Source organism: Talpa europaea, assembly GCF_964194135.1.
Source record: "Talpa europaea genome assembly, chromosome: 12".
Classification (NCBI taxonomy): Eukaryota; Metazoa; Chordata; class Mammalia; order Eulipotyphla; family Talpidae; genus Talpa; species Talpa europaea.
The window spans coordinates 78,162,024-78,184,131 of record NC_140079.1 but is presented as its reverse complement, the minus strand read 5'-3'; the positions used below and the strand labels follow the sequence as shown (position 1 = coordinate 78,184,131).

Here is a 22,108-nt window from a genome sequence, read left to right as displayed (position 1 = left end):
GCGCCTGCCTGCCTGCCCGCCTGCCCGCTTGCCTGCCTGGCTGCCCACCCGCAGCCCGTGGAGTGGTCTCCATGGGGAGCTGGCTCTGTTCTTCCCAGGGTAAGCCTCCCACATCTTTCTCTCCCGGTTCCCTGGGTTCCTGGCTGAGTCTGGTGGGTGGGGACTTTGCCCGCCTGGTTTGAGAGTAGCTGGAATGAAAGGGGGCTTCGGAGTCCCATTTGGTGCTGAAAGGACGATAAGCCCAGGAGTGGCTGTGACGGTCCCTTCTTCAGGGATGGCTGGTTGGAGGCTGCATGGAGGAGGCCTGGCCTGTGGCAGCCACTGTCAGCGGGCTCTTGCCTGGCTCCGGTGGGTTGTGCTGCTGGGCTGCTGGGCTCAGCCTTCCCTGGACGTCATATCAGCAGATGCTCTCTGATATGAGGGAGGGCCAGGCTGAGGGGCTCAATGCGGGAGGGCCCTTGAGAAATGCTTTGGGGAGCCCAGCCTTCCTTCCCGACCGCGCCTTGAGCACCTGCTGTGGAGAAAAGGGCGCTAGAGTAGAAAGCTGCTGCATGTTTCTGGGGCATTTATGTGTGTTGCTTTAGGGTCCCCAGAGAAGGGAGATCAGAGTCATGGTCAGGCTTGTCCTCAGCCTGGTCAGGGACTCCAGGAATAGAGAGGAGTTCGGTGTAGACCCCACATCCTAGGACTTATATGCTTTGTGGGGCAGATGTGTCTGCTGTGTCCTGAGAGGAGGGCTGTGCAGACCAAGGGGAAAAGAATCTGGTGGGGTTTCTGCCCATTGAGGGGTGTTTGAGGTGGTGTGGGTGGCAGACAGGGTTTCCTAGATGACGCAGAGAGGAGAGTCCCACTCCAAGGTCAGGCGACCCCCTGTCTGGGCAGCCCTGTTTATGCGTGTGATCTTGGCATGAGGCTGTAATAATAGCACCTCCTTTCTCTCCAGGTGATCAATGATGTGGTCACCTTATTTATAGCCCCGCCTGAGTGGTAACAGTGCTCATTTGCACATTAAAGGCTCTGAAAAGTTCTGCAGCAAAATAACCTGAACTTTATTTAAGCTGCCATTTCTCTAGCCAGTTTGAAATTGAAAGTTACATTTTTTTCATAATACCTCTTAACACGCTGTGGAACTATGTTCTGTGGAACATTTAGGGAACTGACCTCCTTCTCGGGGTGCGGGCCCGTGCTTTTCTCCTGCATATTGTTTCTCTGGGTCCCTGCAAAGTTTTTTGTTTCTGTTTTTTGTTTCCTTTTATAAATCGACTCCCTTTTACCCTGTTCCCTATTCCTGCTCCCACACCCGCAGGCATAGGAGGCCCTGTGCTGCATGGGGGACACTCTGGAACTTACTCTTTCTGTAAGCATCACATCAGAAACACTTTCCCTTGCAACCTGGAAGTATTCTTTTCCAAGGCCGTTTGACATTCTGAAAGCCTTGACCATATTTATGTAATTGCTGTCCTTTTGGGGGACACTTAGATTCAGGGTTTTTGCTTTTGAATGAACAAGATAGTCAGTTTTCTAAATTATTTCCTTGGGACATATGCCAAAGATTTAAGTCCTCATTTTCTTTTTTAAAAATATTGAATTTCAATTTTGTATTCATTTTATTACAAAAGTAACATGAGCATTGTAAGAGGCAAAGGTTAGGGTAAAAAGTGAATGTGACAGTGATGTGGGATTGGGTTTGTGTTTCAGAGGGCTCACACTGATGGCTCCGGAGGGGGCCTTATGGGGACACCCTTTTGAGGCAAGGTGTAAAGTCTCAAGAGGGACTGCTGAGACCCGAGAGGGCGGTGTGGACTTGGGAGTTACTTTTTCTGTGGAATTGCTAGTTCGTGATGAATTGCTGGATGGGGTTAAGGGGGTGAGGATACAGGGGGAAGGAGCAATGAGGGTTTGTGACCTGAGTAAATGGGTGGGTAGGGGGTCTCAGATGGGGAGCACAAAGGAGGAACTCTTGGAAGGAATCAAGAGGAATCAAGAATATTGAGTGTGAGCGCCTGGAGAAGGCAGCTGCTGGCTGTGTGGGGCTGGTGGCCAGGGAAGAGATCTGAACCAGAGAGCACAACCGGGCCCAGTTTATTCTACATCTCGTTGTGTCATTTGGATCTTCTACAAGGCTTTTGTGAGGTTTTGTTAGTGTCTTTAAAGAAAAAGCTGAAATAGGGCAGCATATAAGAAGTAGCTAAAACTGCAGGAGGTCGGGGGAGGCTAGATTATAGGGGAACATGCTGTGGATCGGGGATCCCAGGGACTGGCCTAAGAAGGGCATTTTCTGGCCTCTAGTTCCCTCCTTTGTGTCCTGTGTTGGACACAAGCCAAAGACTTGGGGCTCCTGTCCCCTCTTCCATCTTTCACTCTTGGGGTCTATAGAGAACTTGGAGGGGCATGGGCTGGGCTGAGACCCATGGCGCTGACCCATACTGGCTCACAGGAACCACTGGTGAAAACTGTCAGGAATTTTGCAAGCTAGATTTTGAAAACTTTTACTCATTATATAAAAAATCAGACTGTGTCAGCTTAAAATTAAATAAATTCTATTAAAAGCTCGGATTGTGAGTTTACAATTAAAGAAATGCCATTAAAAGCACAGGTAATAGGCCTCCCAGGTGGCGCAGTGGTTGAGCGCTGGATTGCGAAGCTGCCCGCGGCTGCAGCGCCGGTTCGATCCCCGGCTGCTCCCCGGCCACCAGAGGAGGGTCCCACATGGCGCGCAGGCCTCTCCTGCCGCCCGCTGCTCCCCTCTGCAGTGTACTTCGGTCCTTCTGCCTGCTCTGCTCCCCGCTCTGGCTCTGGTGAATTCTCTCACCCTCCCGCGCTTCTGACTGTACCCAGTGCATGTATAAACAAAACAAACAAACAAACTAAATAAATAAAAAAAAAAAGCACAGGTAATAAATATTAAAAACTCAAGACTTCTAGTAGTACTCCTAATAGTATTTATACCACCAATACTTCCTCTATGTTACAACAGGTAAAATACTGCAGTTCACTACTAGTCAGATTTGACAGTATCATCTTCAGGGGCTGTTTACATTATGGTGGAAATGCTATATAATCTCTTCCCGGCTCCATGTTCGGAGACACCATGTTGGAGCTGGGAATTGGCCACAGAGCGAGAATTTATGTCATGGAAATTAGCAAATATTCCCCTGTAAAAAAGGTTTATAGGGGATATGTTCCAAGATAGTACTGAACTCTCTATAGACTTTTTTCCTACACATACATACCTATGATAACAAGTTTATGAGTTGGGTGTAGTAAGAGGTTAACAACAACAACTAATAATACAGTGGAACAACATATTATAATGAAAGTTATGTGACTGTGGTCTCTCGTTCTCAGAATATCTTATCGTGTACAATATTATCAGACCTCAAGTAACTGAAACCATGGATGGGGGACTGTATTTATCCTTCTGGAGAGCTAGCTGTTGAGCCGTCTCCAGCACACCATTGCCAGAACACTATGGAGAGAGGAGCGGATGGAGCTGGCCTGGTGAGGAGGCCAGCAGGGGGAAGGAGAGAGGCCCGGAGCAGGGAGCCCTAGGTGGAGGGTGGACAGCAGGGCTGGGCACCACCAGGCAGAGAATGGCCAAGCAGGGCAGCTGTGGAGGCCATGGCCGCCTCACCACAAGCAGCTTCCCCAGCAGGACAGGTTGGGAGCCGGGGGGACCGAGGGCAGCTGGGAAGCATAGTCTTGTCAGTGACTGAGCCACCTACTTCTAGGCACTGTAGGATGGAAAACTTCCCACCGTGAGAAGAGCAGAGGACCAAGTAGTATCTAAATATGGTCCTGTTTATTGTTTTTTATGTATGTGGGACATATGGGCATACACGTGCATAGGATTAAGTCTGGAAAAACCCACACCAGGATGTTAATTGTGATCATGTTTGTATGATGGCATCTACAGGTGTTTTAATTTTTTTAGAAATGGGGAACCTGTGCTTTCCAATTTTCTGCAGTGGACTTGAGTGATCTGTGTCTCTACATTTTAATAGTGGGAGAAAGGTGGTTTGCTGGAAAGGATGGGGGTGGGTGAGGGAAGCTGTTCTTTTGTGGGTTGGGGGTTCTCAGGGAGAGCAGGGAGGGGGAAGCAGGAAAGGGTGAAGATGATAGGTAGGTGAGTCCCAGAGCGGGTGAAGGTTTGCTTCTGAAAAAAGAGAGGCTTCTTAGCTCTCCTCTAGAAATATGGGGAAATTGGGAGACTCAGGGAGGTACAAAAGTGGAAGAGAGACCAGGTAGCCCAGAAAGTATCCAGAGTGAGCCTCTGGCTCCTTGCTGCTGGAGACACTGAGACTCCAGGCACCCCTCACAGATCACTGTGGCCCCTCCTGGGAGTGAGGTCCGACCCTAGGCAGGCAGTGCTGTCCAGCTTGCCTGGGGGCCCTGCTGCCTGGCACTGGGCTGGGTGCTAGAGGAGAAGCTAGCTCTCCTAAGACTGACACACGTGGGTGAAGGTAGCAGATGAGGCTCTGTGAGGAGAAAGGGGTAGAAGGTGATGCTGGCTCTGAGCTGAAGCAGTCAGGGAAGGCTTCTTAGAGGAGGTCAGGGAGCTCTGGCTGGGGCAGGAGCCTCTGGCACGTGCTCCACTCGAAGTGAGCTTTCTCTCCCAACCCAGGCCCACGGGAATCTTGGTCCCTTCCCCTAGGCAAGTGGCCTGCTCAATTGTAGCTGCAGTCCTGTGTCTCCCGGCCCCAGCCCCTTGCTGGGCCCTCTCTTGTCCATGCCTGTTTGCTCCAGCACCTCAGCAACAGGACCCTGGTGGCAGAGATCTGCTGGAATGAAAAAGGCCTGGCCGAACTCCCCAGCAGGGCGGGACGGAGGTCCTTGGGGAAGGAGGGCAGGATGTGCTCTCACCCTGCACACCCCACCCCTCCCCCAGTGGTCAGGCCACCAGCTGCTGCCACGCCACACCAGTCCTTTAGCCCTTTTCATCAAAATTCTACTTTGAACTTGAAACCGGAGTCAGTTCCCTCGCGCCTCCTGTCTGGGGACGGTATCAGCTGCTTGGGTGAGGCTTAACCCTATCATTGCCCTTTGCCTTTTTTTTTTTTTTTTAAAGATTTATTTATTTATACAAGCACTGTGTACAGTCAGAAGCGCAGGAGGGTGAGAGAATTCACCAGAGCCAGAGCAGGGAACAGAACAGGCAGACTGACGAAATACACTGCTGAGGGGAGCAGCGGGCGGCAGGAGAGGTCTGTCGCACCATGTGGGACCCTCGCCGGCAGCCGGGGATCGAACCGGCGCTGCAGAGGCTGTGGGCAGCTTCGCAGCCCACCGCTCAACCCCTGCGCCACCAGGGGAGGCCCTGCCCTTTGCCTTCTTGGGTGTTTGCTGAGCCTTTGCTGTTCTGTGCAGGAGCTGGGAGGAGGCCAGACCCAGACCCTGCTCTTAGGGAGCACCCGCCTGTGAGCCTGTGGCCCCAGGAGCCCACCCATCTGTCCACCCTGATGGCTCTGACCACACACAGCAGCTCTGAGAGGAAGGCGGGCCTGTGGAGTATCAGTGCCCACCAGAACTAGCTATTCCTGATCTAGCCAGTTGTTGTCCCTGGGGAAACTGAGGCCCAGATACTAGAAAGGGCTTGCCACTGCGTTACTAATGGCTTCTAGAGAAAAGGGGCCCTTGCTGGAGTTTTTCCTCGACTCCTCAACCTCAGGCAGCTGAGAACGTCCCAGCTGAGAGGGGGATTTGATGAGGGTTTGTCTCTGTGAAGCTGGGGCAGCCCAGGGCACCAGAGAGGGAAAATGGCAAATGCCGTAGCACGGTTGCCCAGGCTTGGATCTGGATTTAGCAGCTGTTGAAACAACTGGCTCTTGGACCTGTGACCCCTGGGAGGAGCGGGCTGGGGATGAAAGGCGATTACCTGAGGGGCTGCCTGGGCCGGGACAGCTGGCGAGGACAGCTGAGTGGGCGGCTTCTTGCCAAGTATAGCCCCCTGGGTCCCTCGACCTGGACCTCCCTCTGTGCTCTGAGGACAGGTAGGAATAGGCCCTGACCTGGGCCACAGCCGGTCAGTTCAGTTAGTGGACATCACGGAGCCTCTGGCACAGGAACACCTGGGAGATCCTGAAAGGAAACTGACACTGCTGCATACCTACCGCGTGTGCCTTCAGGGGAGCTACCTCATGCTGCCGGGTAATTTTGGCAACCTCTGATTCCTAACCTTCAAAATAAGAACATGACGTGTAGAAAGTACCCAGTTTGTTGGGGGCATGTGGTCAGCACTTTCTAAGTGGCAGCTGCTATTTTAATAATGACAATGTGAACACCTTGCTGTTGACGGGCCCAGAAGCTCCCTGGGTGTTTATGCCTAATGAGGTGCCCAGGGGTGGGGAGCTGTCCAGTTTCCAGCTGCCCACCCACTGTGGCTGCTTTTCAGAGCAACTTCCCCTGAGGAAGGAGCCCGCCTGGCCAGTGAGGGGAGTCACAGGGGAGAGCTGCTGTGGGGTTTCACAGCCCCTGCTGATGAAGCACCTTGTTATACAGGCGTCCTCCATCAGGACTTTAGGAGCTGCTCCTGGGTGTTGGTGAGCAGGATAAGTCTGTGTGAGCTGACGACCCACTTGCCAACCCCCCTCTCTTTACTCAAGTAGGGCTACTTGCCTGGCATTTTCAGGACTTGCCAGAAGCTCTTGTGCTCCTGTGTTTTTAAAGCTTTTTGAATCCCTCAGTTTGAGTATAAATCATTCTCGTCATAATGACAGCAACAGTCAGCGTTCATTGTGCACTGGTGGGCATTGCCCTGGGCTTTGTGTCTATCACGGCCAGTGGCCCCGGCACAGAGGTGCAGGAGAGGAGACCAGGTGGGGCTGGGGGCAGCTGGGTTGGAGAGAAGATCTGTGGGGCCCCAGCCACTTGGCCTCCACCTGGTGGGATCTTGGTGGTAGAAGAGAAGGGTCTGGGGGCCCCCCAATCAGGGTCCCTCCTAGGATTCTCCTCTAAACAACAAACTGGAGAGGATATCCTTATGCAGGAGGAGTGAAAGCCCAGATTGTTTCCTGCTTGTGGGGAAGTGCGTGGTGTGGCCACATTCCAGGAAATGGTTGTTCTGGGGAGTCCAGGATTCAGGGTGATTGTGGTTTGGGGCTTGGTGTTGCAGGTGCTTAGTGCACATTTGTTGAAATGTGTACTGGCCTTTGGTCAGAGCCTGGCCCTGCTGCCTGCTGCATGGGGCCTAGGTAAAGCCTCAGTTTCTTCATCTGTAAAATGGGCATAACAAAATCACTTCATAGCAGTAATTCTGAGAGTCAGGTGGGCTGTGGTATGTCAGCCTCTTAGTAGAGCATCGTCTGATGGATGTGATTCTGTGGCTGTTAATACAGTTCAGCAGTCAGACTTGTTGACCACCCAGGACAGGTAGCCCCTTATCCTCGGTCAGAGCTCCCCATCCTGGTTGCCCAGGCCCTGGGTGAGGGGGATACATGTGTTTCCCACCACTGCTGCCAGTGGCCCAGAGGGAGAACCTGCGTGCTGGACCCTGTATGTTGGCCCCCTGCTTGGGTTGTGTGGCTTCCCCAGCCCTAAGAAGCTTTGACCATTTGATTGGCTTCCAGCCCCGGAGAGCAGTGACAGCACCCTGTCCTGTCGCCTGTCCCATCCTTGTTTCACCAGCCGATAATATCTGGAGTCCAGGCGGAGAAGGATGAGACCTCTTTGCCTAGTATTTGGTCTGGCGAGGAGGAGAGGCAGCCTCCAGACCTTGAGGCACAAACAGGTGGACATCCTGAGGGCCTGCCTGCGCAGGAGGTCTGCCTGAGGCCGAGGAGCCAAACATGAAATGCAGTGGGTTGGATCCCTTCTTTTGTCTTTTCTGAGAGACCTGGAGTTATTTACTTCCCTCCTTTTCTTTTTCTGCCTATGTAGTAGTACAGTGGAGCCTAGATCTGGAAGGTAGGCCCCTTCTAAGGCTTGAGTCCCAATTCTGCTGTGTGGCCTTGGGCAAGGCCGCTCGGAGCCTCAGGGTCATTCTTTGTATTAGAAGGGGTTGGATCAGGGGATCCAGGGAGTCCAGTCCTAGGAGTATCTGAGTTTCTACTTCCTCCCCTTCTCCTGCCTACCTTTCCTGGTCTGTCATCCTGAGGTTAGGGCTGCAGCCTGAGGAGGGGAGGCAGGGAAAGGGAGGCTCAGGAGAGGAGTAAGAGGCTCCTTCTTGCCCATAATGTCTGTGACTGGCCAACTATCAAGGACTAGGTTGGGAGCCTTTTGTTGTGCCCAGGAGGAAAGGGGTACGCAGAGACCACTCATAAGAGCTGAGTCCCACCCGGGACCATGGGTGGCTTCTGGTTAATACCTGAGGGTCTGAGCCCACCAGGATAGAGAGAGGCAGCTTATAACTCTTGGGAATGGTTCATCCCTGTTCTTCAATATTGATGACCTTATAACAGTGAATGCTGTTGCTTCTGGGACGAATTTTTCTGAGCTTTAATCCTTGGAATTTTTGCAGAGGGGCTGGAGGAGTAGGGAGAGACCTAGGGATGCCTCGGATCTAAGAAGAATGAAATCCGCCCAAGGCCAACTTGCTAGCCACACCTGCCTCAGTTTCCCCATCATTGAACTGGCCCTGGCATCTTCCAGCTTAACCCTGTGCCCCTCTCCTTGTTCCTCAGGCTCCCCCCTGCACAAGCAGGCCTCCGGCCCCTCTGCGGCCACAGCTGCTGCCCCTGAGAAGCCTGGGCAGAAGACAGCCGAGGTGGGCGATGACTTCCTGGGGGACTTCGTGGTTGGCGAGCGGGTGTGGGTGAACGGTGTGAAGCCAGGAGTGGTGCAGTACCTGGGTGAGACGCAGTTCGCGCCCGGCCAGTGGGCTGGCGTGGTGCTGGATGACCCGGTGGGCAAGAACGACGGCGCTGTGGGCGGTGTACGCTACTTTGAATGCCCAGCCCTTCAGGGCATCTTCACGCGGCCCTCCAAGCTGACCCGGCAGCCCACGGCCGAGGGCTCAGGCAGCGATGCCCACTCGGTGGAGTCGCTCACCGCCCAGAACCTGTCCCTGCATTCGGGCACAGCCACACCCCCACTGACCAGCCGTGTCATCCCGCTGCGGGAGAGCGTCCTGAACAGCTCTGTCAAGACGGGCAACGAGTCGGGCTCCAACCTCTCCGACAGTGGCTCTGTGAAGCGGGGTGACAAGGACCTGCGCCTGGGAGACCGCGTGCTGGTGAGTTTTGCTCCTCCCTGGGCAAGCTGGACCCTGGGAGCTAGGCAGGGGGGACCTAAGGGCCTTAGGCTGGGCTCACCTGAAGGCACCCATTCCTTATCAGAACCACAGAATGAGTAGGGTGATTGGTAAGGTGTGCTCTAGTGGCTATTGCTGTGTGACCCTGGGCAAGTCTCTTAACCTTTCTGGGCCTCAGTCTTCCCATCTATAAAATGAGAATTTTAGTAGGACCGCCCTCATAGGTTGCAACCTCATAGGTTGTTATGTGTGATGCTTTTAGATAGTTTCCGGTACTCAGTGCAGTGTTAGCTGTGACCAGCATTGTCCATTGATCTAGCTCACCAGCACGGAGGTGCTCTCAAGACCCCTGGCCCAGGGCCTGGCGGTGCAGATACCTACTCCTCTGTAACTCACTTGATCATTGATGCTGGGGAGGAGAGACGGGGCTCACTGGGGTCTCTTCTCCCCTGGGGTCTCTTCTCCAGTGGTCCCAGCTGTTGAGGTGAGGTGGGAAGGGAGAAGTAGCCCCCAGGCCTTCAGAGTCTGGATTCGTCCTTTTGCTGAGTGTACCACTTCCCGGTGCCTGAGCCAGACAGCATGGGGCCATCTCGTGCTGTGCTAAATCCAGGTGATCCTCAGCTCCCCTGCGCACCAAGACCTCAGTGCCGGGAAAGGGAGAGTAACGCAAGGTCCGTCCCTGAAGGTGTGTGTCGTGCCTGCGGTGTGAGAGGGCAATGGAGGTGGGCCGTTGGTGGAAAGGTCCTTGTATTCGGGTCGGAACCTTCCTGAGGGAGAGGGTGGGATGGCCGCACCTCTAGGTGGGGAGCACGTGCCTGGAGCTCCCAGGCTGGGTGGGGCAGGTTCAAGGGACTCTGGTTTCCAGAGTGGGGACCACAGGAGGGTATCAGTTCCAGGTATCCTCCCTTTCCACCCCACAGGTTTCACATAGAACCAAGGTTTCTCCTGGAGGCTTCTGGGAAGGGCATTTGGGGTAGAGGGGGTGAAAGGTCGAGTATGCCCCTTGTCCCACTGAATCCTGAAGCCTGTGCTGTGATGTGATTTTACTGTGCCTATTTTGTGAATGGAAAAACAGGCTCAGAGAACTTAAATAACTGTCTGAGGTGACAGGGCAGGGCTAAGATTTGAGCCAGCCCCCCAAGTCTGCCTTCTGCTCCATGAGCCTCTCTCCAGCCTGGTGATCTCTGGGCCCCGCCCACCCCAGGGGCTAACTTGCCAGTCTGATTCCCTAGGGACCGAACTCTTCCTGGTAAGCTGGTGGGGAGCCTGGCCATATTTGGTCCCTGCCCTTAGCAGCTTATAATATGGGGGACAGGGAGGATGAGACCTTGATCTATGTGAAGAATTTCCTTACGGACTCTGTAAATGCCACAAGGAAGCTTTGAGAGCTGGTCCCGGAGGCTTTACCTGGTGGTCGGCTTCCTCAGGACAGGTGTGGAGGCTGAGATCGGGGAATGGCCTGGTACTGACTGTGCAATGGGGCGAGGATATGATGCTGGGCAGAGACAGGTGGCCTGAGAGACTTGAGAAACAGAGAAGAGCAGGAGGCTGGGCAGGTAGCAGAGGGAGCCCGGGCAGGATGGTATCCGAAGGGTGGTGCAGGTCAACTCCCTTGGCTGGGACGTTTCTCCAAGAGCAGAGGGGCGGTGGACAGTTCTGCACAGCTGCATGAGCTGATTCACACTTAAGGGCAATACTTGCTGCTTGGTGGAGACAGGAGGGAGGGGACAAGAGAGGATGTGGGGGGGGGTGTTGGGGGGTGGTGTCCTGGACTTGCTGTGACAGGACTCCTGGGGTCCCTGTGTCTTCCTCTCTGGGCAAACAGGTTCATGTTACCTAAGCTGTCCTTGAGGCTGCTGTCCTTGGGGCTGCTATAAGTCTGAATGAAGGCACCAGCTGACCATTGCCATGCTGGGAAATTCAGCCCGTGTCCATGCCTTCTGTGCTACTTTGCAGTTCTGTGATGCCAGGCAGGTCACTTAACTGAGCCGCCTCCTCACTTACTCCTTCCTCCATGCATTATCTGTCCCTTCAGTGAAACAGCCGTAGATAACACCCTGCTGCTCCTTCATTCTTGCCTTTGCTCCGGTGCACTTGGCTGACTTCACCCCCTGGCTCCCCACTGTCCACTGTTCCACTTCTTGAGGCCTCTGATATTATCCCTGTTAGCCCTTGTCTGCCACCTGGAACAACAGCCTTTACTTGTTGGCTCCTTTACGGTCTGTTTCCCTCCCAGCCAGGAGCTCCCTGAGGAGGGATCTTGTCCACTTGGTTCACGGGGCTGTACCCCCAGAACCCCCAGTGTCCACAGCAGAGCCTGGTGTGAGGAAAGCCCTCACGCCTCCCTGCTGAGTGGGGACTTGTGACCTGCTGGGTGTCCTGAGGGAGGGAGGCACAGGTGCACTGTTTTGGTGCATGACAAGCTAGCTGAGCCCCAGACACCCCTCCTAGCTGTTGTTCAGGTCAGTGGCCATGGTCAGGGAAAGGGGGCTGCTGCCTTGGTCTCATCTCCCTGAAAGTGAGATGCATCTGCTCACTTATCTGCCCTCAGGCCAGTGTCTTTCTTGCCAACCCCCCCCCCATTCCTTTGCCCCTGCCCTCACCCTCACCTAGCAGGTGCTGCTCCAGACCTTGGGCACCAGCCCCCACTCTACCCTCCCAGCAGAGATGGGAGGCCTCTTCCCAGCCTCTGCTGACAGAGCTGGGCAGCTCTGAGTCCCTCCTCTCCCCATGAGGCATGAGTGTTTATTTTAAGCGAGTTACTAGTTTTGACTTCCTCAGAGGAAAGTCCCCGAGAATCATGAATTCCACCTACCCACCACCATTGCTTTGTGAGTCCAGGCTTCTAGTTGGTGCTTGGCCCAAGCAGGAGGGACTCTAGCCCCACAGTTAAGGGAGGGGCTGGTGGGAAGAGGGGGTGTGGTGCTCATCCTGGGGAGATGGGGCCTGACATGCGGGGAGTGGACATGAGGGAGCCTTTTGCCAAGCGGAGCACCAGGAGCTTCACGCATGACTGATGGCGATGCAAATGGTGCCCTTGGAGACCATTTGGCAATATGGTCTCCGGTTATTAGTTTTAAACATACTTTTACCACATATAACTTAAATAAGTTAAAAACATCTACACAAAACCGGCACATGAATATTTATAGCAGCTTTATTCAGAATTGGTAAAATGTGGAAGCAGCCAGGATGTGCTTCAATAGGCGAATGGAAAGATAAACTGGCCCAGGTACACCCAGACGATGGAATATTATTCAAGGCTGGAAAGAATGAGCTCCTTTACGGTCTGTTTCCCTCCCAGCCGGGAGCTCCCTGAGGAGGGATCTTGTCCACTTGGTTCACGGGGCTGTACCCCCAGAACCCCCAGTGTCCACAGCAGAGCCTGGTGTGAGGAAAGCCCTCACGCCTCCCTGCTGAGTGGGGACTTGTGACCTGCTGGGTGTTGCTGTTGCTCGCTGCCAAGCAAGAGGTCAGCCGGAAAAGCCCCCACACTGTGATTCCAACTGTGTGACATTTTATGAAAGGCAAAGCTTTGGGGACAGTAAAAAGATCAGTTGTTGCTGGGGTGGGGGTGGGATGAAGGGTGGAGCTATCAATAGGCAGCTCAGGGGGGCGTTTATGGCAGTAAAACTATTCTATATGAATCTACATTGGTAGACTGGTTTTGTCAACATTTATCAAACCTATAGAATGTACAGCACCAGGAGTGACCCCTAATGAAAACTCTGGACTTAGGTAGTAATAATGTATCCATGTGGGCTCACTGTCTAACAAATACAGCACATTAATGTATCAATGAAGAGTAGGTGAGGGAGTAAATGCAAACTGTGCTTCCTACTAAAATTTTCTATAAACCTAGAGCTGCTCCAAAAATAGTCCTAATTTTTTTAAGTAAAAAAATTAAAATATAAAAATTTAAAACTCTAGAGGGTAAGGCCTGGCATACGCAGGTGGGGTTCTGGGGAGATGAGTGTCCAGAGGTTGTGCTGACTTGGGGGCAGTGCCAGGTATCAGACCCATCTCCTCTGGAAACCTGTCTGTTTCTGCTTTGCTCCCATCTCTGAGTTTACCCGCCTGGCTCTGCTGTGCTGAGGAAGGAGGGCCAGACTAAGGGTTCTGGTCGCAGGCCCCTGAGGACGGAGGGAGAAGCAGCAGGGTGCTGTTCTAGTCTAAGACCCCCCCACCTGAGGTGGGGGGGCAGGATGACAGTCCTGGTAGCTGAGCCAGCTGGGATAGGGGCAGCAGGTATAATAGAAGAGTGAGGCCCACCTGCTTCTTACTACTCTGAACCTCAGTCTCTCTGTCCAGTAACGGCTGACACTGCCCGCCTCAGAATTGTGAGGTTTAGAACTTGGGTCTTCAGTGTGCCTGGTGCCTAGTGGATGTGGAAGAAATGGTGGGGGCGGTTAATTAGGGGGTGAAGTGATTTTTTAAAAAAAGACGTTAAAGCCTCAAGGACAAAGAAATAGCAACAATTACACTGGAAATCCAGCACAGCTGAGGCCACAGGCAGCTCAGGAATCAGCCGCATGGTGGCCTCTGGAAAGGGGGCTGATGTTGGTGCCAGAGAGAGAACTGGTTGAGAATTGGTGGAAGTCTTGAGACATCCATCCTGCCTTGGGCCCTCTGCCTATGATGTTCCTCCAGCAAATGTCTGGGATGGATGCAGTATCTCCTGAGAGGGTCAAACCAAGTCTTTGGGTAAGAGAATCCCAGGCAGGTTGGGCTCAAGAAAGAGGATTAATGGGCCTCCCTGGTGGCGCAAGGGGTTAAGCCCTGCCTATGAAACAATCCACAGCTTCTGGAGCATGAGTTCGATCCCCTGCTGGTCAGAGAGCTACCCACATGACGCAGCAGACCTCTCCTGTCTCGCCCGCTGCTCCCCTCTGCAGTGTATTTCAGTCAGTCTGCCTGTTCTGTTCCCCACTCTGTCTCTGGTGAATCCTCTCACCTCCCACATCTCTGGCCTGTACCCCAGCTCTTGTATGCATAAATAAATAAATCTTTAAAAAAAAAAAAACATTGTCAACCTTTTTTTTTTTTTTTTAAAAAAAAAAAGAGGATTGAGTATTTTTCTCCCAAAGACTGATCCCTTGTCCCCACCATGTTCTTCCTCACTCGACTCCCAGGACACTGGCCACCAAGCCTGTGCCCTTTCGTGGTGAACAGCACCAGAAAGCTCTCTGGGGAAAACAGGTACTCCTCTGAGAAATAAGAAAAAGTAATGTAGGCATTAAATGCAAACAGCACATTGCAAATATATGACTGAATATTCAGTCACCGTGAGAACTCTGGGAAACTAAAACTTTGATTATAGATATGAGAATCTCTGAGAAGCATTAGAAGCTGAATTTAAGGAAATCTCCCAGAAAGTAGAGCCAAAGGCAGATGCAGAACAGGAAAGAAAAATCAGAGAGCCTGACCAGACGCTCCGACTTTTAAATGTTCCCGGTAGCAGAAAGTGAGAACAGAGGGAAAGGTGGGTGGCTGTCAAATAAGGCATTAGAGAAAATTCCTCAGAAGGGCAGGATTTCTGGGTGAAAAGCCCACACCAACACACCCCATTATGGAACTGCAGAGCCCTGGGACAGAGAGGAAGTCCTGCAGGCTCTGGAGTGGGAAGGCAGGTCCACGGAAAGGATCAGGACTCAGAATGTCTGAACTTTTCAACAGCAACACCGGACCCTTTGAAAACCTGAAGAAAGGGGCCCATCAAGCAATCTTTCAGGAGTGAGGAGACCCAGAGAATGGAGAGCAGGTGTTCACATAACTTGTACATGAATTTTCACAACAATGATGTTGATAACAACTGAAAAGTGGACACAACCCAGAAGGCCCTCAGCAGAGGGACAGATGGACAAGATGTGGTGCAGCCACACAACGGACGATAATCGGCTGTAAGAAGGAATGCAGGACTGGTGCTCATGCACCCAGGGAACTTTGAAAACATGCTAAAGGAAAGAAGCCAAGCACAAAAGGCTACATATTCATATTGTATGATTCCATTTATAGGAAATGTCCAGAATAAGCAAATCTGTGGAGACAAAGTAGATGAGTGTTGCCAATAGCTGGCAAGGGGAATAGACAGCAATAGCTGCTGGGTACAGAATTTTCTTAGGAGTGATAAAAATGTTCCAGAATTAGATAAAAGTGATGATTGTGAATGTACAAAAATCACTGAATTATGCATTTTAAAATGAATAAAATGGTGAATTTTGTGTTAAAAAAACAAGGATAGAATAAAACTATTTTCAGATATTCAAAGACTCAAGTATTTCATTTCCTCATGCACCTTTTCTGAGAAAACCCTGCAGGATGTGCTTCTTCAGGTGGAGGAAGTACTCCACCACAATGACCGAGTAGACCATGACATGGATGGTGGGGGGTACAGAGCCTGGAGGTGGGTGAGGCGGGTGTAAAGCAGTGGCTGTGCTAAGCTGATGCCTCACTTTCTTGCCTTACCTAGTGGGATGTCAGCAATTTCCCCCAAAATTGAAAAGCCCAGAAGTATCCATGTAAGCATGTGAGAGATACAGTGGTAAATACCAAAAAATTCAACTTTGTAACAAGTTAAAACTATTTGCTTCTGGGGAGAGGTGGAAAACTTCTAGAACTTTTTAAGTCTTTGAAAGTACTTGACTGTGTATCACTTCAATTTAAAAAAATGCAAATTTTTCTACAGGAATAGTCATACTTTTTGTTGACTTGTCCTGGGAGTTTTCGTAATTGTGCTAAAATACATAGAACATAAGATGTACTCTATCAGCTACTTTAAGTATGGTTGAGTAGTGTTAAGTGCATCCACACTGTTGTGCGCTAGAGCTATAGATCTTTTTCATCTTGCAAAACTGAAATTCTATCCCCATCTCCCTCTGCCTCCAATCTGACTCTGGCAACCACCACTCAAACTACATTCAAGGATAACATTTATTGAGACTCTAGTATATGCAAAAACCATTTTTACAGATGAAGATCCTAAAGTTCAGAGAGGTCGGGTAACTTGCCTAAGCTCACACAGCTTGTAAACTGGCAGCATTTGAAAGCAGGTCTGTCTGTCTTTCCCCAGAGTTCTTGCATGGGCCAGCACTGGGAAGCCTTGGTTATACCTATATGCATTCTGTCTGCTTTGGGACTCTCCCCTGCTTCCCTTTCCCCTGTAGACTGGAAAGGAGGGTGGGATAATTCTGGGCATCAGGCACCTGTGCCATCTGTGCTTCTGCCCACTGCATCCTCTAGACCTGAGTCTCTCCGTGTGCCAACAGGTTGGCGGTACGAAGACTGGCGTGGTGCGGTACGTGGGGGAGACAGACTTTGCCAAGGGCGAGTGGTGTGGCGTGGAGCTGGACGAGCCCCTTGGGAAGAATGATGGGGCGGTGGCGGGCACCAGGTATGGTGGGCTTCTCTGGGGAGTGTGGGCGGGATCTCCCCTTTTCCTGTTCTGGGTTCAGGGGATGGGGCTTCTAAGGCAGCCAGTGCTGAGAGTGTGGGTGGCTGTGCCAGACACTGTGGTATAGGTGCTACCTCCTCCCTCCTGTCACAGCAGCCCAGTAGGTGGTGGAAATACCATTCCCATTTTACAGATGGGAGAACAGAGTCCAGAGAGGTCATTGCTCAAGGTCACACAGAGTCATGGACAAGTGCTAGAAGAGTCTTTAGTCCCACACATGGCTAAGAGGTCCAAGTACACTGGCAAGGGGGAAGCAGTGGTCCCTGCCATCGGGGCTTCCTCTGGGTGGCACAAGAAATCATCACAGTGCCCAAAGAAAGGGAAATGGCTGCCGGGATAATAGTTGGGCCATGAGAGGCTGTGTCTGGGCTCGGGGAGTGAGGTGGTGGGTGAGCAGTGTCTGTCGGGTGTAAGGCTAAGGCTAGGTGGCCTGGGGACCTATGGCGGGGGTCCTGGGCTGGTTTCTGTGGCCCTGCTGAGGCTGACAGCTCTGAAGAGAGGTGCAGAGCAGGCCACCAGGGGAAGAGCCAGACATGGGCCAGACCTTGGAGGAAGGTAGGGTTTGCTTTTAGAAATGACCAGAGGAAGGAGAGTCAGGCCAGGTGGCCATCTGAGCAAAAATCCCATGTTGGAAGGAAGGATGGGGTGGCAATTTCAAGGTATGTCAGAAACTGGACTGGACTAGCTCCCTGGCCACGTGTGGACTCCTTGAGCAGAGAGGTTTTGAGAGAAGAGGATCCATCCTCATGGCTATGACAACACTATGCTTTTCTGTTTTCAAGATGACTGTTTTTCCTAATTCACTCTTTTTTTTTTTTAATAGAGGCATGTTTTATTTATTTGTTTGTTTGTTTGTTTGTTTTGTTTATACAAGCACTGGGTACAGTCAGAAGCGTGGGAGGGTGAGAGAATTCACTAGAGCCAGAGCGGGGAGCAGAGCAGGCAGAAGGACCGAAGTACACTGCTGAGGGGAGCAGCGGGAGGCAGGAGAGGTCTGCGCGCCATGTGGGACCCTCCTCCGGTGGCAGGGGAGCAGCCGGGGATCAAACCAGCGCCGCAGAGGCCGCGGACAGCCTCGCAACCCAGCGCTCAACCGCTGCGCCACCAGGGAGGCCCCTAATTCACTCTTGCTCTCAGAATTTGGGGCAGGTTGGACAGCAGCTCCCCCACCCCCAGGTGTCTCCTAGGCCTTTGTTCTCCATGCAGGGAGTCCCATGGGCAGAGAGCAGATGGGATTCCTGGAGTCTGAGGGTGGCTTCAGGGCAGCCATGAGAGCGGGGTGTGACATGGCTGTAAAGGCATGTGGGAGCCAAGCACAGTGGGCTTTGGAGCCCAGCAGACTGGCAAGGAGGCCTTGTTCCTGCTTTGCCACTTAACCAGCTACTTGGCTGCAGGCGAGTTACTTCACCTCTCTGAGCCTAAGTGTCCTCATGTGAAAATGTAGAATAACAAGAGTGGTTGGGGAGCACATGAGCATTTATGTAAAGGATCAGGTGCAGAACAGATACTCAGTAATTGCTGTTCCTCCACAGCAATTGGGTATATATTCTGGGTTCCTCCCAGTGACTGGGTATATATTCTGGTTTCACATCTGCAGAGTTTCAGCTCCTACTCACCTCTGTTCTCTTTCTGGGAGTACTGTCAGTCTTGAGTGTGTGGTTGAAGGGGCCTGGAGGAAGAGCCTCTCCGTTGGACTCTGAAGTGATGTGGGGGACAACTGAGGCCCGAGGCTCCAGATTGTGGGGCTGTGATAGCAGCATGAGTCTCTCCTGCCTCCCTAGGTATTTCCAGTGCCCACCCAAGTTTGGTCTCTTCGCGCCCATCCACAAGGTTATCCGCATCGGCTTCCCATCCACCAGCCCTGCCAAGGCCAAGAAGACCAAGCGTATGGCCATGGGGGTCTCAGCTCTGACCCACAGCCCCAGCAGTTCCTCTATCAGCTCTGTCAGCTCTGTGGCCTCTTCTGTGGGGGGCAGGCCCAGCCGCAGCGGCCTGGTGAGTGTGGGACTGGGGAGGGGCACCCTCGGTGTGTATGGAAGGTAGGGTTTGTGGGGTCTAGGTATCCCAGTTTGCCCCTGACTTGCTGTGATCCCAGGTGTCCCTCAATTTGGGGGTTTTGAACAAAAATGAAAGTCCATATCTTTTAATAGGGAAGTTAGTCCATTTACATTTATTGTTATTTTTATATTATTGTTTTGTCAGTAGCCCAAGCCCTTCTGTGGGGGTTAAAGAGGATCACATCGATACAGGACAGGTCATACAGATACAGAGCAGGTCATACAGGTGCAGGGGAGTGGGTTCAGAAAGTCCACCACAGCAACGCTGGGCGGTGAGGGGGAAAGTGAAACTACCCTCCAGGTGGAGGGCCTTCTATCCAGACCCAGTCCAGGATTGGAGCTTCTTCCTGGTCCGGAAGAAGGTAGCCCAGGCAAGGGGGTTCACATGAGGTAGAAATCCCAGCGCCGTGACTATCAGGAGCTACCACTCCAGGCTGGGGGAAGTTCCCTGGATCTTAGACATCATGATTCCTTCCATGTAAGTATGGTTAGAGCACTAGGGCACTAGCAGGGGAGGGAGCAGGACCCTGGCAGTGGAGGTGTGGGCCCTCACCTGCTGGGTGGCTCTGGGTTATCTGGATGCCACTCCTGCTCCTGAGTCCTGCCCATGCCCACGCCTTCCCGCAGCTCACGGAGACCTCTTCGAGATACGCCCGCAAGATCTCCGGCACAACTGCCTTGCAAGAGGCACTGAAGGAGAAGCAGCAGCACATTGAGCAGTTGCTGGCTGAGCGGGACCTGGAGCGGGCTGAAGTGGCCAAGGCCACGAGCCATATCTGCGAGGTGGAGAAGGAGATCGCTCTGCTGAAGGCACAACACGAGCAGGTGGGCGGCAGACTGGGCAGTGGGGGCACCCAGAGGGCACCCAGTGGCCTCCTGGAGCCAGTCTTACAAGTTACTCATGGTTAGAGAGGAGAATCTGGGTGTGCAGACAAATAGTGAGATATCATCACAACACCCCCTTCTCCTTGTTCCCCTCTGGCCTGGTGCATTTCCTTCCTGTATACATACTTTCAGGACCTGGACAGCAGCTCGTGTGTGCTGCTTCTCCTGCTTCCTGCAGTGCAGGCACTTTCTAGGTCATGGAAAATTCTGCCCCATTCAGTGACTGCGTTGCTGTTTATCACAGGCTGTGACCTCACTGACTTAGGTTGTTTCCAATTTCTCAATTTTTCTAAATAATACTCTTGTAAACATTTTGTGTACAGTTGCCCACATTTTTGGATCACACTTTGGACAGATTGTGGGTCAGGTATCAGGGAAGGACACCTGTCCCCGGCCTTGAGTCTGCTGCTGACACGTCTGCTCTTCTCCCTGGTGTTTGTCCCAAGAGAGCCCCGTCCTGGGCCTCTGTCCCCACTGGGGACTGGCTCACCACTCCCTTGTTGCTGGGATTAAGGCCAGTCTCATGTGTGTCCCATGATAGGGATCTTCACAGGACAACAACAATCTGAAGCCAAAGTAAAGACTGAGGGGAGGTATTGGGGTGCCTGGTTTTGGGGACAGGTGGACATGGAGTTCCCACTGGGCACTCTGCTGACTCTTCCCCCTCACCTCTTGGCTCACAGTCCATGCCCAGATAGGAATGGCAGGAGGATAGGGGTGACCAGGGGTCCTGGCCTCGCCACTTGCACTACCCCTGCCTATCTGCCACCTGCACTGGTCCCAGGAGGAGGCTGACCCTGTCCTGGCCCTCGCTTGGGGCCCAGTATGTTGCAGAAGCAGAGGAGAAACTGCAGCGGGCCCGGCTGCTGGTGGAGAGCGTGCGGAAAGAAAAGGTAGACCTGTCCAACCAGCTGGAGGAGGAGCGGAGGTAAGCGCCCCGACCACTCCTGGTTTTCCCTGAATCTTGTTGAGAATGCCAAGCAGGAGTGGTCCAGATCCAAATCCTGCCTCCATCACATACTGGCTGTGATTGCAGAACTAGTGACATGAGCTCTGTGACCCCTGTCTTCTCTGTAAAATGGGGTGAAGGTCCCCTCTCTGCAGGCTGTTGGGAGGATTTACAAGATAACTGAAGTGAATCACTCAGCACATATGAATGTGGGAGGCGCCATTTCCTTCCTTGATTGTGTGGGGTTCACTGTCCTTGCCCACTGGCTTGTGCAGCATGTTGTGAGAATGCCGGGGGGCCCTATCCATGAGCCAGTTCAAGGCCATGGAGCACCCGCTCTGGGCCGGGCTTTGTGATTAGCGCTCCCTGTGTCCTGAAGCCCCATTCCCATTCCACATGCCCGGAAACAGGCTCAGAGAAGCAGCAGCCACAGGATCCCGAAACACCTTGCTTCTAGGTGCTCGACCCACATCACCTCTCTCGACCTTACAATTAGCCCAGGAGGCAGGGGTTGCCCCAAGTCACAGGTGGGAAACCCGAGGCACAGAACCTGAAGGGTGTGCCTGAGGCCACCAGCCTGTCAGCAGGGATGCTGGCTCTGTCTGCCCTGCCAGAGACCCGGGGCTATGCTTTTATCTGTGACCCTGACTTCTGGGTTGCCTGGTGGGACACAACTGCAGGGATGAGGTTTCCTTTCACCCAAGAGCCTCTCTTTCTCCTGGCTGATACACAGACTTCTGCAGCCCTCCCTCCCTGTGCCCCTGCAGCGGGCAGCCCCCATCCTCAGCACCCCTCACCTTGGGTCTGTTTTGGGGCTTTCAGCCCAGGCATGTTTCCACAGGCTGTTGTAACCGTCTGACTCGGGCCGAGGAGGGCTTATTTATATCTGCCTGAGACGGCTGTCGGGGCCCACACATCTGGTTCCCATGGTGACGAGCCTGATGCCGACAAACAAAACAGATCTTTAAGATGATGTGGAATCTGTGTTCAGGGAAGGTCTGGGTGAAAGTCTTAGCATCGCGTGTACTCACTGCGTGACCTTTGATAGGTTACTTGCCCTTTCTGGGCCTCAGTTTCCCCATCTGTATGCTGGGCACTGTGAGGAGGCCCCAGTAAGAGAAGCTTGGTGAGCTGTGCCTGTGTCTCTCTCCTGCACTATCTTGGCTCATATAAGGGTGATGTTCAATTTCCCTGAGGCTGGCCCCCGCTGAGGAGCAGGGATTGGGACTCTTGCCCCTGATTTGGGGGCCTGTGGATGAGAGTGGGATCAGCACAGGAAGAAGCCCACTTTCCTTCCCCTTCCCACACCACTCTCCAGATTGTTCCGTGTGGCAGTGTCTGTCCCTGTGGTGTTGAAAGCAGAGCTGGTGCTGGTAGCACTGTGCTTCCATTCTCAACCCATCTGCCATTTCCGCCACAACTACCTTGGGGAAGAAAGCTGTGGATTGACCATTCCTGTTTCAGAGAAGTTGGTGGTTTCTGCACAGCACCGGGGTTAGGAGGCTGGGAGGACTGCAGGTTTTCTAAGAGGTTCTGCCTCCCGTGGTCTGAGTGTGGGCTCTGGGCCATCCGATGGTGCA

General features: G+C 52.9%; 1 protein-coding gene across 1 annotated transcript in view; it reads left to right on the top strand.

Moving 5' to 3' along the window:
* CLIP2 (CAP-Gly domain containing linker protein 2) overlaps positions 1 to 22,108 on the top strand; it is a gene marked incomplete at both ends in the record, with an annotated part of 50,607 nt that overhangs the window by 6,141 nt on the left and 22,358 nt on the right. The window contains 5 exons of the mRNA XM_084250142.1: positions 8,619 to 9,169; positions 16,453 to 16,577; positions 18,419 to 18,632; positions 19,322 to 19,519; positions 20,404 to 20,507. Coding sequence (XP_084106268.1) covers positions 8,619 to 9,169; positions 16,453 to 16,577; positions 18,419 to 18,632; positions 19,322 to 19,519; positions 20,404 to 20,507 — 1,192 coding nt within the window. The remainder of the gene's footprint in view (positions 1 to 8,618; positions 9,170 to 16,452; positions 16,578 to 18,418; positions 18,633 to 19,321; positions 19,520 to 20,403; positions 20,508 to 22,108) is intronic.